The following is an 18,970-nucleotide window of genomic DNA, read 5'->3' as shown; positions in this document are numbered from 1 at the left end:
TATTCGTCGTCAATTTTTCGTTAGGTAAGCAGAATATATCTGCATAGCTCGTAACAAGGTCGGTAAATTCCTTCTTTGCACTGTCTGGTAGATTACATACATACGTTCGCTTTCTTTAAAATTTCCTGTATCCTTGCCGGTGTATTATTTGTTTATGAGAACGACATAATAAAGTAGTCTTGCAATGGTTCTAACATTGGCTTGAATATTGAATTTGAAATATAAACTAGGTAGTTTGTCATGTTAACAAATTTAACGTATGGCTTCTCTGCTGAAATGATAGTGTTTCCACAAAAAAATTCTGGAAGAGCTTCTTGTGACTGCAATACAATATCTTCAGTAATGTTTAAATTTGAAATTTTTCTAATTACTTCACTTCTGTTGGCTAATATGAATCCATTATTTACGTTATCCTCAATCGGTATGGATAATTTTACGTTATCCAGATTGAAGTGTAGTAAGCATGTTTCATAATCGATTATGCATCTGTTGTTCAACAGGAAATCTCTTCCTAGGATGCCATCTGTTGCTATAGGAAAGTTATTTGGTATCAAATGAAAAGCATGCCGGATAGATAATCTGTTGTCAAAATATAGGTCAGTTGTCGTAGCTGCAATTGTATGTACCGTTCCATTCGTTATTCCTGTTAATCGAGTTTTATTAGCTGTGTCTACGATTTGCTCCACACTCAATGATGAAGGTACGTTTAGAATTTGCCATGTGAACGCCAGCTGTTATGAAATTTGACGCATTCAAGTTTATGGTGAGGACGGTCATTGCCTCTGTTTTCGCATTTGCGTTTACATGCACTGGTCTAAAAAATTAGCTTGTATTTGTTGGTACTGTGGTTGTTGTTGCGATTGCACAACCTGAGCAAATGTTGGTGTTGAGACCTGATTCGAACAAATTGAACGATTCACTGCCTGGTTGGTTGGTTGACACATGGGAGGATTAATATGATGTGGCGTTATATTGCCAACTTGAGGATTTTCGTTAACGTTGTACATGCTTGAAAATCTGTTGTTATTTTGGAATCGACTATTGTTAAAAAATTAATTATTTCCATTTCCACGGCTTTGGTTAAATTCTCTGTTAGGAGGTCTATTATTGTAATTTCTGTTGAATCTGAATCGATCATATGCTTGGTTTCGATTCGAGTAATTTCCTCCGCGCGAGAAATTTTGTTTGAAATTTCTCGGGGTATTCTCATATTTCCGGGTTTGGATGGTTTTTGTCTGCAAAATTGCAGCACTTGTGTTTAATGAATTTTCATTTTCAATGAATATATTCATTGCGTCTTTTAGGGTATCAAATTTCCCTATTTTAAGCATCATGTTTGTTTCATTGTTTTAACACTCGTTAATCATGGCTTTAATAGCTGCTTTCTGTGCCATTTTACCTGTTACGTCAGCGGGTATTTGTTCTCCGACGTATGCTCGAGCTAATTGCTAGCTGATAGTATCAATTTCCTTTGTATATTTTGTAACATCTGACTTGTTCAGTTTGATGTTCTGCATTTGCTGAGAATTAAATCAGCACTTGTTTTCTCGAAATAATTCTCTGTTATTTTAGCAGTGATTGTTTCAAAATTTGCTGGTAGGGTAGAGCGCTACTTCGTCGTAATCGCCCATTTCCGTTCTATCGATCAAAATAGATCAATAATATCAATGATTTCACCGTGCACAAATCAATAATATATTTGTTCCGATGCGTTAGTTCATTAGCTACAACATAAACCTGGTTAGAGCGCATTGTATGAATATTAACGCTCATTGTTCTCAAAACAAAAGAAGCGCTCCCTGCGAATCCCCTTTTTCTACGTTTATCCGTAGGACGAAGAAAATCTAATGGCGTTTCAATGCGTTAGGACGGAATTGAAACTCGTAGAACGAATTTAGAATCAAGAAGCAGTATTAGATTTTAAACAATATCTCAACAATTTGTGGCTTTTTATCAAATCCAACGGTACGTCTAGAAAGGTGAATTAATTTAGAAGTCATCTTTGACAGAAAAATTCCATTTTTTGTTTAAACTCGTTTAGGAAAGAGAGGTAAAGTGCGCGTCGTGCTTAGTAGGACGGAAATTAGATCAAAAACCCCATATCCTCAAACAATTCTCTTGCTTTGCCTGTTAACTTGGTCAAAGCTAGTTGAAATGCACCTGCTTTTTGATTGGCGGGTATTATTCCGTTCTATTTTTTCTCTATTTGGCAAAATACATCTTTTGCTGAACTTGAATAGTAATTTTTATTGCATATCTGTTAAATCAGATTCATTGTCAATGATTGATAATTCAATATTATTGAGAAAATTTCTTTTTTCCTTTGGTTTGTTTTTTCCGTCGATCTTGTTTTCCGTGCTGAGCACCAATGCTACCGACGTGCCAGGAAAGCAGCTCCCACACCTGGACCCTACCTATCGACCCATCAAACTCATGAACCGGGGACCATCGGCTTTACTTCCCATCCGAAGGAAGGCGTGATCAGAGATGTTATGCCTCAGAACATCCCGGCGGTGCCGACTGGGATTGAACCCAGGCCTGCTGGGGTGAGAGGTAATCACGCTTACCACTACACCACCGGCGCCGTTAATGAGAAAATCTCTAGCTTGTAAATTCTTCTTTTGTAATGTACTTTCCGTAATTTTATTATTTATCGATTTGTTGGTTAAGATAGAATTCAAATTATTTACCCATAATTCTAATGATTCTTTCATTTAGCCTTTGTTTACTTTGCATTTAAAATATGTATAAAAAAATAATTCTTAAGGGTTAGTTAGTTTCATGTAAAAAAAAAAATTAAAATTTAATGCTAAATAGTTGAAATTTAGTAGGGGAAATGACGGCTTCGGCATGACAGACTATTTTCGGCAACCCAAATTGAAACACTATTTTCACTGGATTTTCTTAGGAAAACACTTCGCTGAATGCATGCAAACGATTCTTTATGCTTTCAGCTTCAATTTGACTATATTTTTACCACTGAGAAAAAGCAATCTAGCAGGGTTTTCTTGAAATGAAACACACGTTCTACAAATTGTAGCTGATTTCGAGCTGCCGATAATAGAACAGCAGATTTACATGCAGTTCAAATGGAACGGTTGCCGAAGAAAAACTGGTTGCCGACAATACTCGCTCTCACTAGAGAAGATTGGAGCTTTGTAAAAGCGTTTCAAAACAGTTTTTGACAATTCTTTCGACTGAAATTGTTAGAGCAGCTGGCAGCAAAAGATTGTAAACAAACCAATACTGCATATGTGTGCGTTCCTTAGAGAAAAAGGCTATAGAAAGAAGGTCGCTGCTTAGGTTGCCGAGAATACGTAAAATCCCCTAGTTGAAATTTAGATACGCTCACCAATATGTTGATTTATTGTAGTTGGTCATTTCCTTCGTCTTACTGCTGACTCATCTTGCGATCGAAGCAGGAAATTTCCAGGACGGCTCCGTTGTTGTTGTTTTGTTTTTCGCGCCGGTCTTCAATTTTACATCACTAACTGTCTGTGACTACTCAATGTTCATCAGTCAATCAAAAGAACTAGTCCGTTGTCAATGCGGAAGTTTTTGTAGTTCTTCCTCCAGTAACTTATTAACCAAAATTCACAGCATTTTGATCTATCACAAACACCTTGTTCGTGTTTCTTCCGTAGTAATGCGTCTTTCGTACTATCTTGAGCAGCTTGGGTATTGATTTCTTCCCAAAACTGTTGTTCTGCTTTATCACTCATGATTTGTGCTATTTCCATTGTTCTTATTTGGTTTTTACACTGCATTCACGTTTTGCATCGATCGATCTTTTTCTAGCGTTTTCCGTCTGATTCGCTTTTCGATAATTTTATACAGCATCATACTCAGCTGTAACGCAACTAGGATAATGATAATCCCTAGTTTAAAACTGTGTTCTTCATGAAGTTCTGTATGAACTTCTTGATTGTTTAGAATTGTTAAATCATCATCCGCTTTCGTTTCGACACTTGGGGTTGACTTCTCGTTCCCCATAATAAATTATCTCTACACTTTCGCAAATTATTCTTTCGTGTAGCACAATGTTTTTACATGAGCTTATCGCACAGTAGTATCGTTCAGGAAAAAAAAATCTTCATCAGCGTGAAACTGTTATTCGGCTTAATGCACACGGGCCACAAATATAACGTAGCATTCAATTATCGCTTCCAGCTTTTATTCGTTTTCTTGTACAAGCACCAAAAAAGTTGCTTCCCTGTTCCTTTACCGCTTCAAACATTTCGTCGTTTTATTACACTTGTCTCATCTTTCATTGTTGCTTTTATTTGCTCTTTTCTTCTGTTGCTACGCGTTGTTGCTGCCAATTTTTAAGGCTGGACTGAAGCACCAATTTCACTAAGTCCGGTTTCAAGCATAAATTTTTCTAATTCCAGATTTGGAACACAAATTATTCTAAGTCCGGGTTGAAACACTTAAACTATGTTTTCTCACTTCACCGAAGATCGCGGGACTCGAAGTCAAACGGTCGCCATGAAACATGGTCATAGTTGATTAAAGGTTGAACATAGAATAATGTTTTTTTTTTCGAGTTTGGTTACATTAAGCTTACCAACTATGACAATGATTTTGAATTACATTAATTAATTTGACATGGTTGCAAGGTTCGTTGCAACGCTAGTAGTTTTGAGTGTGAGAAAGTCTAGCGTTCTGACTGTGGGATAATGCTGTATATTAGACTGCCAGCGAAAATGATAATTTTTTCGCTAACAAACCATATACAAAATGTTTATTGCCTTAAAATTGCCTGCAAAATTTGAGCTCAATCGGACATGGTTTAGGGGTGGCGCAAACGCGTCAAAGTTTGACTTTTTTCACTCTCGAAAAGCTCCCAAGAGGGGGGTACATGAAATTCCGGAAATCAAAAAAAAAATTTTTTTGATGCCAAATGCCTTTAAAATGTATGAAACGTCGAGATTTGGTGTTATCTAGAAAAATTCGACTTTCTGGAACTTAGAATTTTTTTCATGAGTTCTATATGGAATATAGAAGATTGATGAGTCGGATTCTAAAACTGTTCACAATTGTCTCCAACCTGCTTATATATCGAATTAAACCACTATTTAGGATCTAATACGAAATAATTCACTAGGGTTGTCCAATTATTCTTCGTTAGGGTGGTCCAAAAATTCAAAAATATATGAAAAACCACAACTTTTAATCAAAAATTCCTAAAATCAGTTGTAAAAATATCTTGAATTGCGTTAATCTGTTTTTTTTTGGGAATCATGAGTTTTACACAAGAGGAACATTTGCCTGAAAAGATGAAAAAATACTTGTTTTATACTTTGCCATAATTTCCTTATTAGCTACACCAAATCAGATTTCCTACTTACCTTACCAATCAGGCTAAGGCCTTGTTGTCCTCTGCTGTCCGAAGAAGTCGTCTCCACTCTACTCGATCCATGGCCACAGTTCGCCAGCCTCGTAGTATGCGAAGGGTCCGCAGGTCACCTTCTACTTGGTCGATCCACCTTGCTCGCTGCGCGCCTCTTCTTCTTGTTCCTGTTGGGTCGCTTTCTAGAACCATTTTCACTGGGTCGTCTTGCGGCATTCTTACGACGTGCCCAGCCCACCGTAGTCGCCCAATTTTTGCAATGTGGACGATGGATGGTTCTCCCAGCAGCTGGTGCAATTCGTGGTTCATTCGCCTCCTCCACGTTCCGTCATCCATCTGCACTCCACCGTAGATGGTACGCAACACCTTCCGTTCGAAAACACCAAGGGCGCGTTGGTCCTCCACGAGCATAGTCCAGGTCTCGTGGCCGTAAAGGACCACCGGTCTAATCAGCGTCTTGTAGACAGTCAACTTCGTGCGGCGGCGAATTTGATTCGACCGGAGCGTCCTCCGGAGTCCAAAGTAGGCACGATTCCCTGCCATAATGCGTCTTTGAATTTCTCTGCTGGTATCATTTTCGGCGGTCACCAGTGAGCTCATATACACGAACTCATCGACCACCTCGATTTCGTCACCGTCAATATGAACTCGGGGTGGGAGGCTAACATTGTCTTCCCTAGAACCTCTTGCTTTCATGTATTTTGTCTTTGATGCGTTGATGGCAAGTCCAATCCGTCTAGCTTCAGCCTTCAGTCTGATGTACGTTTCCGCCATCATCTCAAAGTTCCGTGCCATAATGTCAATGTCATCGGCGAAACCAAGGAGCTGGATGGACTTCCTGAATATCGTGCCACTCGTGTCTATCCCAGCTCTTGTGATCACATCTTCTAACGCGATGTTGAACAACAGACACGAAAGTCCATCACCCTGCCGTAACCCCCTTCGAGATTCAAAGGGACTCGAGAGTGTCCCCGATACTCGAACAACGCACATCACTCGATCCATCGTCGCCTTGACCAATCGCGTCAGTTTATCCGGAAATCCGTACTCGTACATAATCTTCCATAGCTGATCTCGATCGATTGTGTCGTATGCGGATTTGAAATCGATGAACAAATGATGTGTGGGCACGTTGTATTCGCGGCATTTCTGCAGAACCTGCCGACTCGCGAAAATTTGGTCCGTTTTAGCGCGGGCACCCATGAATCCCGCCTGGTATTACCCCACGAACTCTCTTGCATATGGTGACAGACGGCGGCATAGAAATTGGGAGAGTACCTTGTAGGCGGCGCTCAGCAGTGTGATCGCGCGGTAGTTGCAGCAATCCAACTTGTCGCCCTTTTTGTAGATTGGGCATACGACACCTTCCATCCACTCCTCCGGTAATATCTCCTCCTCCCAAATCTTGGCAATTACCCAGTGCAGCGCTCTAGCCAGTGCTTCACCACCGTATTTCAATAGCTCTCTTGGTAGTTGATCTACACCAGTTGCTTTGTTGTTCTTCAGCCGACCGATCTCCTCCTCAACTTCTTGAAGATCAGGGGCCGGTAGCCTGTCGTCTTCTGCGCGTGCTCCAAGGTCTGTTGCCGTGCCACCTTCGTTTTCTGCTGCTTCACCGTTGAGGTGCTCGTCATAGTACTGCTTCCACCTCTCAATCACCTCACACTCGTTCGTGAGAAGGTTACCGTCCAAGTCCTTGCACATATCGGCTTGCGGCACGTAACCTTTGCGCGAACTATTTAGCTTCTCGTAGAACTTCCGTGTGTCGTTTACGCGGTACAGATTTCCATCGCCTCGCGATCTCGGTCTTCCTGCTGACGCTTCTTCCTTCGGAAAACCGAGTTTTGTCTGTTCCGCGCTTGTCTGTATCGCTCCACATTCAATCTCGTGCGGTGTTGCAGCATTCTCGCCCGTCCTGCATTCTTCTCCTCTACTAACAGTTTGCATTCGCCGTCAAACCAGTCATTTCTTCGGTCCAGTCATTTCTTAGTGCCGCTGCAACAGTACTACCTATGGCTGAACGGATGTCCCTCCAGCCATCTTCAAGAGAAGCTGCGCCAAGCTGCGCCAAGCTGCGCCAAGCTGCGCCAAGCTGCGCCAAGCTGCGCCAAGCTGCGCCAAGCTGCGCCAAGCTGCTCTTCCGTGGGTAGTGCAACTTCCAGCTGCTGCGCGTAGTCCTGGGCAACTCCGGTGTCCCGTAGTTGCTCAATGTTGGGTCGTGGCGTTCGACTTCGACGTGTGTTATGCACCGTCGAGAGTTTTGAGCACATGCATACTGCAACTAGGTAGTGGTCCGAATCTATGTTCGCACTGCGGTACGTGCGGACGTTGATAATGTCGGAGAAGAATTTCCCGTCGATTAGAAACGTGATCGATTTGGTTTTCTGTGTGTTGGTCAGGTGATCTCCAGGTGGCTTTGTGGATATCCTTGCGGGGGAAAAAGGTACTTCGAACTACCATACCCCGGGAGGCTGCAAAGTTCACGCATCGTTGGCCGTTGTCGTTCGATACGGCATGCAGATTTCCTGGTACTCTTATAATTTTTTCGATGATCTTCAACTAATTGTAAAATGCACTGCTTTTGATCTTCATCCGTTGATAGTTTTGAATCGTATGTTTTAATCAATGCTATACCACGCTCTGCATTATCATTAACTACTTAAAAACATTGAATCCGTCTTTTGGCATTTTTAAACTCGATGGAACTACTCCACTGCTCCATATCAACATTCAGCAACGACTTCGGAATTTGGAGAGCTTTGAATAAGTTTTCAATACCACTGCTGCCTTGTACAAATGAGTGTAGTTCAATCGTTGAAATATCGTTGGATTCAACAATGGATCTGGCTGTAATGTTTTTATGAGTATCTGTAAAAAAAAAATCATTAGAAAATTAAATGCAAATGTATCAATTAAAGCATTTACCTGATAGAAGTAAGGCTTCGATGACCTTTTTCTTAACCGGGAGGTCTACATTTTCGTGGAACAGACATAGTCCGATAAGGCTGTTGTCCAAATATTGCAAGTGAGTTAAAATTCCTTTATGTACTGCTTTCGCCACGTCTTCATCAACAGTTTCATATTCCTTCAATATTTTTAACAGGTTCAGATCGTTGTTGGGTGCCATCGCAGAACACGGAGAAAGAAACCAACTTTTCAAATAAATTTTTACAATGAACACACAAAATCGAGCTAGTTGACTTTTAGTTTTATCTGGTAAAGTAAATTCATGCCGAAGAATAAACATTTTCAAAGAATAAATGATTTTGGCCATCCACCTTGCATTGTGGAACGCACCAAGAGCTGTTATTTGTAATTTTTCATCGATTTTTCCACCCAAATATAAAAAAAAATCATCATCCATACCTGATTGGTATGGAGTCTTTTCCAAATGTGCCATTTTGATTGGAATTCCTTAAAAATCTCAACATTTGGAGACTTTTACGTTTCAAATTTCAGAATTTTAAAAGCTTTGCCTAGTAGCAGTTCTTGTATGTGGTGTCTACAAGGGAGGTCTATAAGCTGCCTCTTAAACGATTTGTCCAGGTACTGACACGCACCTTTTTTTTCTACCGGTGTTTGATGCAGTAGTATCAAAAGATGTAAACATAATTCTGAAAACAAACGATAAAATAGTCAGAATTCTAAGGTGAACATACAAGATTTAAGATCATACCTGTCTGCAAGCCCCCATACACCGCTTCTGCTTGTTGTGCCCCCGTAGAGTTTTCCATGGGTGGAACAGCCAATAATTTGCCAATGCCTTCGCCTGATACAACTATGGCCAAGCGCTCGGTTTTTGGTAGAGCTTTGGATGGTAATATGTTAGGTAGCAGCTTAGAATCCCAATGTACTGTTAAATTCATATCTGGCTTAAACGAGGCTTTTAAATCATGTTGCATTTGTAAGCGAATTCCTGCTCTGGCGATTCTGACAGATTCCTTGTTCAACAATAATGATGAAACATCGTGCCCTAAAGCTTTAGCGATCGTTGATATTAGAAACACAGCACTCACTTTTCAGCGGTCCAATGCAGCAGCTACCTGTAACAACTCGCATCAGTTGCGATTTACGTGTCAAAGCTGGTTTTGGAGAACCTAGAACGTTCAACATATATTAATATGGATGGTAATAGGTGTATAATCTAAAAGAAAAAAAAAAACATTAGTAAAACATCACAACGTACCTGTTTTTGGAGAAGCTCTTTCGGATGTACTAGGCGAGTACACTGACCCAGCCTGACTGTCGTTTTGTGATGATGTTTCAATTGAGGTTGCACCTGGGTACTGCGGAGTCGACCAATTTTATTTTGCAAGCCAATGGAAAACTGTTTGCAAAATTTTCTCAAGTTTAAAATTGATTTGCTCTTTCTCAGTTGATTCCCGCCAAAAGCTCTGAGCCAGGAGTGCTCGAGCCCCCATGACTCTATCAAAGTTTGTTTACATACATGTCTCGCCAAAGTATGTTTTACTGTAATTGAAAACTCAGCTGCCTCATAAAAACTATGCTGGTTTTTTACTTTCATCACTAAGCCTGTTGGTTTTATCTTTGAGCTTAAAATTAAGAATGTGTTATGAAAAAGTATGAATCATTTTTATGAGATTACAATGCTTGACGGTAGATAAGAACAGTAACTGCATTTGCTGCTTCTGAATGTTTGGCTCCCGCTTGGCAGTTCACACTGGCTGGCTCCCAAGTGACAAGCACCTTGAGTGAGTCCGCAGTACTCAGGGTTGCACTACAAATTTGATCCGGTCTTTGGCTTGACCCTTCTTCCTCAAAATTGCTACACGAAATGGTTTCATTGGTAGGGAGAACCTCAGTTTCTTCTTCAAGATGAGCTTGTTCCCACTGTTTTTGCAAATATTGCATCGCCTGCTTTTCTTCACGGGTTTTTGCCTTAAAATTCTTCCCGATATCAAACAAACTCCGCAATGATCCATGAAATGTGTTCCTTTTTTCGAAGCCTTTCTTAACCATTCTAAGTTTGCATTTTAATAAGGCTTTCCAGGTATTGAAAAATAGCAACAGTTTTTTCTTTATGCTTATGTTATTTACCAAATGTGTTGAGTTTTTTTTTCTTCCAAGCATCCTTTAATTCCTTTATTGTTAGGAAGACACTAAGCTTACAACTTTTTTTTTTCAGCGCGCAAATGAAACATATATTTACGAAAAACTTCACTATTCGTCGGCAAGTTAACAGAATGGCCGAACGACGGCAGATATTCTCCAACTAGCCTAATGTCAACCATTTTTAACAAACTGTCGTACTATTCTCTATCAGTTCTCTGCTTGTTGTCTTCTTCAAACGCACTACTGATTGATCATACATCCTCAGATCGCATCCTTTTTTATACTAAAGCATAGGTAGAAACAGCCAAGGTAGAAAAGTTTACGTAGAAATAAGTACTTGAGACCGTTGCTTGCCTGTAGGAGAACACTGTTAGTGTGTGTTTTTTTAAATTAATACCCAAAAGTAAGCTAGATAAACAATATGCTTTATGCGGGTACTTTTTTAGTACCTCTATAGGGTAGGAATTTAAAAGAAACACATATAAAGGGTTGTCCCGTTTTAGGTGGATATGTTAAAAAGTCATTGTACTTTCGTCAGATTGTACTGTAAACTAAACAGCACTAACGGTTGTCCTGTACAATTTTCGGAATTATTATACGATTTATGTCTGTCTATGCTTCTATTTTACGTGGTCTCAGATACTAAAAAGTTATATCATCAAATGTTTTGAAGTTTGGATTCTTAAAAATTCCAAAACACATCATGATGATATTTTCAGATACATGCGTAATGGTTTTTACATACCTATTGTGATTTTTGGACCACCCTAATGAAGAATAATTGGACCACCCTAGTGAATTATTTCGTATTAGATCCGAAATGGTGGTTTAATTTGATGTATAAGCAGGTTGGAGACAATTGTGAACAGTTTTAGAAGCCGACTCATCAATCTTCTATATTCCATATAGAACTCATGAAAAACATTCTAAGTCCCAGAAAGTCGATTTCCAAATCCCGACGTTTCATGCATTTTTAAAACATTTGGCATCAAAAAAAAAAAAAAAAAAAAAATTCGATTTTCGAAATTTCACTTTTCGAGAGTGAAAAAAGTCAAACTTTGAGCTCAAATTTTGCATAGGGTAATTTTTCGAGGCAATAAACATTTTGTGTATGGTTTGTTAGCGAAATTTGATGGTCAAATTTTTCCCATACATTCATTGGCAGTCTACTGTAAATGTTCTTTGACTGTCATGCTGTTGAATGCTAATGTTGAAACTAGAGAATGTAACATGTTCTTTTTAAAAATGATTATGGATGATTTTGACAGCTGGGATTTATCTGGTATGTTTCATCTTACATCTCGGATGCTACAATGGTAGCTCATCACCCCTTTTTTTTCAAAAGCTAGATGAAATCAACTCAAGCTGAACATTGCATTAGGTCCTAAGTAACATTGATCGATTCTCTTCGTCGACTTTCTCTTTTGTTAATAACTTGAGCACATACCCGTTTCTTGTTGTAATTGTCGTATTAGATGCTAGATATAAGCTTCTTTTATCAATCTGTGTGCTGAAAATACCTGGGAATGTTGTTACATGGCCGTGGGGATACAAAGAGAAAATCGACGAAGAGAATCTCTCAATTTTACTTAGGACCTAATGCAGTGTGGTGCAATGAACTAGCAAAATTTTTGGCTAAAGCGAAAGTGAGGATAACAAACTTCGCACTTGAAAATGGGATTAAGCAATTGTGCGTGTTATAAACGTCAGAAAGGTCAATTAGCGGGCATGTTGGTTACCTTTGTTACTTTCGACGTAATGAAAATTTGCTCTTGATTTAGGCTTTCTTCATCTTATACACTGAAGAAAAACTTCACGCAATTGCCATTGGTGAAATCCTTTAAAATCCAATGAAAGTTATGGGCCAATGGTTTTCAAATGATCATCATTTAAGACACATATTTCGGAGAAAAGAAGCCACCTGGAAGAAAAGTATGTTGGTTATTTGTTACCCTGTGTATTATTTTCCGGAGAAAGTCATCTATTTTCCAACAAATTTGTCTTAGAGTGCATATAAATACATATGCAGAAACGGTTTTATGCCACGATTTATTAAAATAAACCAAAGCCATCATTTTGAAAAATGAGGCAGGACTCAAATATTCCCCACCCCTCCGCTTGGCAACAAAGCTCTTCAATTGACTTTCATCGAAAGCGACATTTACCGGCCATATTTAGCTACAATGTCAAAATATTTCCCTATCAATCCTAACCAGTGCACAATGGGAATCTTTTTCAAAAAAAAAGGCATTTACTTCAATATCTCAAAATGCCGCTGGATATGATGGGATATTTATACATTAAAATCTAGTTTTTTTTGACTAGAATTTGAATGCCAAGGTGGTTGTGCACGGCACGAATAATTTATTTTTATTTTTGATGCAAACATAAGGAATTTTACTCTATATTTTAGTGCTTAAAATTGGGTTATAGTCGATTAATAAGTGAAATGTCAATCGTTTTTTTTCATAAAACCAGTTTCATTTCAAAGCTAAGATTGTCCTTCATCTTAGAACTCAACAACTTCGTTCCGGAAAAGTTTGGAAAAACAGCAAAATGGGTTATCGACTTGCTGATTTGTGCTATGGGACGGGCTAGCCATGAGTGGCAGTACAGCACATCTAAAATGTAGCCCACTTAAAGATAGCCCAACGAGCGAAATCTAACTGTTCCTTCCGAGTAACATTGCAAGTTTTATAGTGGTTTTAAAGCATCCTACAAGTCTAAATCATGGTCTACAGAACCCCCATAAAACCAATTTTTTTACTTGGGCTGAGACGAAACTCGTAAAGACAGTTTTCTTTTTCTCCTGATCAGTGTTGGGAAAATATCAAAAAATCAAATCTCACCAATGCCCAAGATCACGCTTGATTTTCGTAGACAAATATCAACAAGCATACAGCTGCGGTTGATTTGGCAAGCTGTGATATCGCAGCTCTGAATATCAAGCTAACAAAACTCACCTGCTGCAAATCTCACCAAACTGTGGTGAGATTGAGTTAATGATTTTTGATTTAAGCTGGGTTTAGACTAGGCAAGTCAATTGATCAAGTCAATTGAATTAAATTGGCTTGAAAAGTTGAGCCTGATTCAACTTTTTTCAATTCAAGTGAGTTGATCAAGTCAGTTGAATGGAATGGTTTACACATTCAATTCGCGTTCAAGTCAGTTGAATTCAACTGACTTGATCAATTGACTTGCCCTATCTAAACCCAGCTTTACACCCGAACGCAACCGAAACTTCCATAACGGCTGGCAGCAGTCGCTTCGTGTCTGTGACGGTGAACAGTAAAAAGAGATAGCAAACTATACTTTCTCTTTCTAAGAAAACGATGTGCAACGGAATCATTTTTGTGTCTAGTCAATACTCCGCTTGATTTTTGCACGTTGTGAATAGTCTCGCAATATCAAAGGAGCTTGTAAAATCAATATCAAGCATGATATGTTGTTCCAATATCACGCGTTATATTGAGAGCGTATGAGAGCGGAAAAATATAATTTGATTGATGATTTTGCCAACACTGCTCCTGATTTTGTTTTTTGACGTAGGACTACTTCTGTGTTTTCTATATTGAGGTGGCCCTAATGGCAGTTTAAAGTTTGAAATTAATGCTTTATATTGAAATTTAAAATCTTCCAAACAACATCACCACACTAACAACTGTACGGACAAAAGGTATTAAATATTTACACTACAACAATTTTCGATTAAAAAACTGCCTATATTAAGCCCCCTCTTACTACGCTTATGAGATTTGGAAATTGTTTTTGAATAATTCATCTGAACATACAAAATCGATAAGATAAGAAACACCGGAGTTATTTCAGTTTCAAACATGACTTTTATTGTTATGAGTTAGGGGGCGAGGGGGAACTTATTAAGACCTCGCCCCCTTCAATAATGTATGAGATAAGAAAAGATAAGAAACACAAAATTATTTCAGGTTGGAATCGGTTTTTTTAATTTCATGCATCTAAACTCATTTTCTCGCATCACATTCCATCATTTTTAGGAAGTTTTCAGAATCTTCATCACTTTTCTTTTCATCTACTCATCGCAAGCGTATCTAACAACATACGTGATTGCTAGTGGGTAGCTCAATAAACTTATTTACTCTTCAGTATTACTCGCTTCCCAGAAAATCTCGAAGTGAGTCTCAATGCTTTATCCACCATCGAAACACACATTATGAGACTTTAGATAATATATCGCGGGGGACCGAAATCCGTACATCTAAAAATTAATAAAAATTCGTACTTTTCACACAAAACGCCTTGTGTGAGGTTGTATGGATTTCGACCCTGTACGGAATTCAGTTCCCCACGGTAATGCAGTCCTGCTTTGTTTGGAGCAAGACAAGTACTTTATTTCAAATCTCGTTAATATTCGTTGCTTGGCCACCAAGTCAAGTACCTAAAGTCTCCTAGTATTGAGGAAGGGCAGGAAATTTCTAGATGAAGAATACTGAGCATTTTATGAAATACTTTGACTAGCCTCTCTGGTCGTTTGGAAACTGTTGAAATACTTTGACAGATTGATGTTCATGTAGGGGCAAGATGCATTTCCTTCGTTTTAAGCAGAGGCCTGTCTGGCGGCCATGTTTTTCATGCTTTCATCTGATCTTGTCATTCTGCTTACAACACGATTTTGCGTCCCTTTCCTTCATGTATACGTCAGGCGGGCCGTATTTAAATAAGGCCCGTGATCTTGCCTACTGTCAAACGCATAGGATTGATATGGGGTTGCCAGTCCGCTGGTTTTAAGCCTAAAATGCATGTTTACAACAAAGTAGTTACCCTACAAGTTGAATTTATGTTTGCCTTGGACACCATATCAATTTGGTAGCTCTATGTTATGTCAAAATGGAAATTCAGTTTCCTACAACTTTATCTCAGAGATCATTTCCATTAGCAGAACTGCTTTCACGCTATCATTTATTTTTGGCCTGGATTTGCTCTCCGAAATTTGTCAACGGAGAATGGACTGCCAAGGCTTTTTACATTCAAAGTGTTATTAACGGCGCCGGTGGTGTAGTGGTAAGCGTGATTACCTCTCACCCCAGCAGGCCTGGGTTCAATTCCAGTCGGCGCCGCCGGGATGTTCTGAGGCATAACATCTCTGATCACGCCCGCCTTCCTTCGGATGGGAAGTAAAGCCGTTGGTTCCCGGTTCATGAGTTGATGGGTCGATAGGTAGGGTCCAGGTGTGGGAGCTGCCTTCCTGCCACGTCGGTAGCATTGGTGCTCAGCACGGAAGAAAGAAGATCGACGGAAAAAACAAACCAAAGGAAAAAAAAAAATTCAAAGTGTTTTTATGTTCTTCATACGCGAAGTTTGTGATTTTCAGAGTTGGTTGGAAATGCTATGTAACATGAAGCTTTAGTGTGATAATTTATTAGCTAGATAATGATCTTTGAAGAGGGTAGGTGGATATTTTCGTTAGAGTACGTCAGTATGACAATTGAATAGAAGTTGAAAATGAGCGAAGGGCCATTAATGCGACAATACAAAGACAATGCTTCCATGCTTTCGGAAACGTGGGGCTTTAGGTAGTGAACTATTCCACAGCCGCAGACAGTAATAAGCAAAGGAGGGCGTACACTTTTTGCCTGTAGATTTGAAGACATACTTCAAATCTCCACGTACATCGAACGGGTTAGGCAAAAGGTGTGCGTTTGACTTTGTACTGTCGCATCAATGGCTCTTCGCTCATTTTCAACTTCTGTTCAATTTTCATATTGCCGTACTCTAACGGAACTATCCACCTACCCTCTCCTAAGATCATTCTCTAGCTAATAAACTATCACACTAAAGCTTCATTTTAGATAGCATTTCCAAACAACTCTGATCTAATTTGTTATTTGAGCAAATATCACTGGATCTGGTGATTCGCGGAATAGCGACTGAGAACCGTTCATGCTCTTACTCAATAGCTCAATATAATGATTATTTACCTGAAAAACTGTTTTTATATTGAAAATCAGCACCCTTAAATTAAGTGATGTAAGTCATTTCACCTATGGGGCCATGCTTGTCCATGTTGGAAAAGGCTCTTCCCTGCAATTTGAAAGAAAATCTTCGTCGAAAGAACAACGGATTAATGCATGCTGTCAATTTGATCCTCATCACTGCTGACAGCATGGCGCCACGTTCTTATGGACAAAAAGTTATTAAAATATAAAATGCATGGAGATTTGAACAATTTTTTAAACAAATAATTTGGTAGGTTAGTTCGGTAAAAATAACCACTTGTACAATATCATTAAAAGCGAAATTTTTCGGTTTTCTGCATACAAAATAAATCGTCGTAGCTTCTTTTTTACTAGCGACATCTGTTGAGAAAATCAACCATGCAGATAATCTATTCATCGAGCAACGTGTCTAGTGATCGTAACCCCTCCGAAGGGACGGAAAAGCACCGCACTTGTTTGCGACAATTATCTCCAGAGGGCATAGTTTATTACCGAGATGTCCATAAACGATGTCCTCCAAAAGTAAATCACCGGCCAACAATAAACTGCACACAAACAAATGCGGTAAGAAAATTCACTCTATCGCTACATCATATCGCCCTATGAAAGACTTCAATTAGCCATCCGGCAGCGAACTTGACCCGTCAATGTCTCATCTGCGAGACAGTGCAATGCATTCATCTTCTTGAACAGCGATCAGATAATGTGCAGCATTTCCTTGGCCGGGTGCCGGTGTAGGTGCTAAAATCATGCGGTGACGCGAGCATTCTAGCCCGAAACAATTTCACTGATTCATGCGTGCGAGAAAAAGCTTTCTGCTCTCTCCAAGGACTTTCAGCCGTGACAAACCTGTTGCACCCGTTGCCCCGGCGTTGTCGTGGATGTCCATCAACTTCGTCGTCAGGTCGGATCGCAACCATACAGGTAGACCTTGCACCGCGGTGCGTGGTGCCCTTACAGTGGACATTTTTCTTCTTCTTCTCAATGGTCAAAGTGCATGGTGCAATGGTGCATCCGTGCATCAACAGACGGTGTGCACGCTAACTTTAATGTACCCATTAATGAGTAAAATTGCACCCATTTTTAAGAAAAGTGGCACAACTCATTAATGGGTACAGGTACTCATTAAATTAGTAATGAATTAAGCCATTTTTCCACCCAAATGAGAGCAATTTTTCTCATTAATGGGTTCTTTCAAGATAGCGTGTGTAATTTCGAAATTTCACTCCTTATCTGCCGTTTCTTCCAACTGCTCTTCGTCGGGCGCCCTGCCGGAGAGAAATATTCTGACTTGCCGCGGGAACTGGTCGGGTTAATACTTGCCGTGTAATCATCAGGCACAAAAGTGCACACGGCACGCCCTTCCACGGAGGTTCTGCGGAAACTTGACGAACAGGATTGAAGTAAATGGCTTGAAGGTTGTGAAGAACATGAAGATTTATAACTTATAAGGCCTCGTTGACCTACAAAAGTGGCCTGCATGGGGTTACGACGAGGAAACAGGATCGATGCTGCTTGCATGTCACTCTAACGTCATCGCGGGCAATAATCCAAATGACGTCCATCAACGGTCCCCAATAACGATTATGTTTCCAAAAAACAATGGGATCGATATGGAAATTTTACCCATTAAACCACATTCAATCGAACATATCAATAGCTGTAGTATAGCTACCGGAGCGAGCCAGTTCGTACGTAAGCTTATAAGTGTGGCTCTTTCCGGTACCTGATGTCTGCGGCCACATCGCGGTACGTGCTTCGTATGACGTGTGTGATCCAATGGGCCACGTAAAGGCGGTATCAATGGCCTTTGGTGAATAATTTTTGGAGGAAAGTGGCGATAGATTGCGGCGAGGGAGCGCCGCTTATATTGCTGACAATTATCGGACGTGGGCTATTGTTTTGGGGTGAGCAGTGAAAAGTTATAGTTTGCAAATTTGGTTATAAATCACTCACTAAACGACAGCGAATGACGTGCGCGAATGTGTGAATCACTGCCGGTGCAGGATAACATGTGCCGCATGTCACGTAGGTCGGCCTATTGAATGTTCTATGTTATGAATCGATTGGCATAGATAAGAGTTTTTATTTTCAATTCACTGTAGAACTATGCTCAAGCGGTTCGCCTTGATTAGTGTAATTGGTATTCTTGCCTTGAAGTTATATATTGATACTTTTTGTTTAAACGGCTTAACTGTTTGGGATTGTATTAGATACATAGAAAAAATCATGAAGGTGCTCTGAGACTGACATATACGAACGTCAATGTTGACGTAAAATTGAGTCAAAACAGACGCGAAACTCAACTTAATCAAACGTTTGTCTAGGATATAACACTTGCCCGGCACCTCCACGAGATCTTCATGTCCGCTATCTGTCATTGTGGGCAAAAATATCTAATAGCAATTACCTTTGTCGTAATACTTCCTTTATCGAAAACAAATTTTCTTGCATTGCCATGGTCATCTGGGAGGAAGTTCGCGTCTAGTGCTTTCCCCAGGACCCGTTTGCGGCCACCAGCTACCGCCCGTCCAGTCTTGGGCATATCCAGCGAGGCATCCTTCAGGCAATC

General features: G+C 39.8%; 2 protein-coding genes across 2 annotated transcripts in view; one reads left to right on the top strand and one right to left on the bottom strand.

Annotated features, from left to right (window-relative positions):
* LOC135699197 (uncharacterized) overlaps window positions 1-17,365 on the bottom strand; it is a 62,369-nt gene extending 45,004 nt beyond the window's left edge. The window contains exon 1 of the mRNA XM_065219403.1: window positions 17,248-17,365. Coding sequence (XP_065075475.1) covers window positions 17,248-17,365 — 118 coding nt within the window. The remainder of the gene's footprint in view (window positions 1-17,247) is intronic.
* LOC135699226 (acyl-CoA Delta-9 desaturase) overlaps window positions 1-18,970 on the top strand; it is a 79,697-nt gene that overhangs the window by 15,124 nt on the left and 45,603 nt on the right. The gene's annotated exons all lie outside the window — the stretch shown is intronic.

Source organism: Ochlerotatus camptorhynchus, unplaced genomic scaffold (genome assembly GCF_037179485.1).
Source record: "Ochlerotatus camptorhynchus isolate MF236.1 unplaced genomic scaffold, CSIRO-AGI_Acam_v1.1 ptg000104l, whole genome shotgun sequence".
Taxonomy (NCBI): domain Eukaryota; kingdom Metazoa; phylum Arthropoda; class Insecta; order Diptera; family Culicidae; genus Ochlerotatus; species Ochlerotatus camptorhynchus.
The sequence above is the reverse complement of the archived record's forward strand: the minus strand, read 5'-3'. Positions and strand labels throughout refer to the sequence as shown.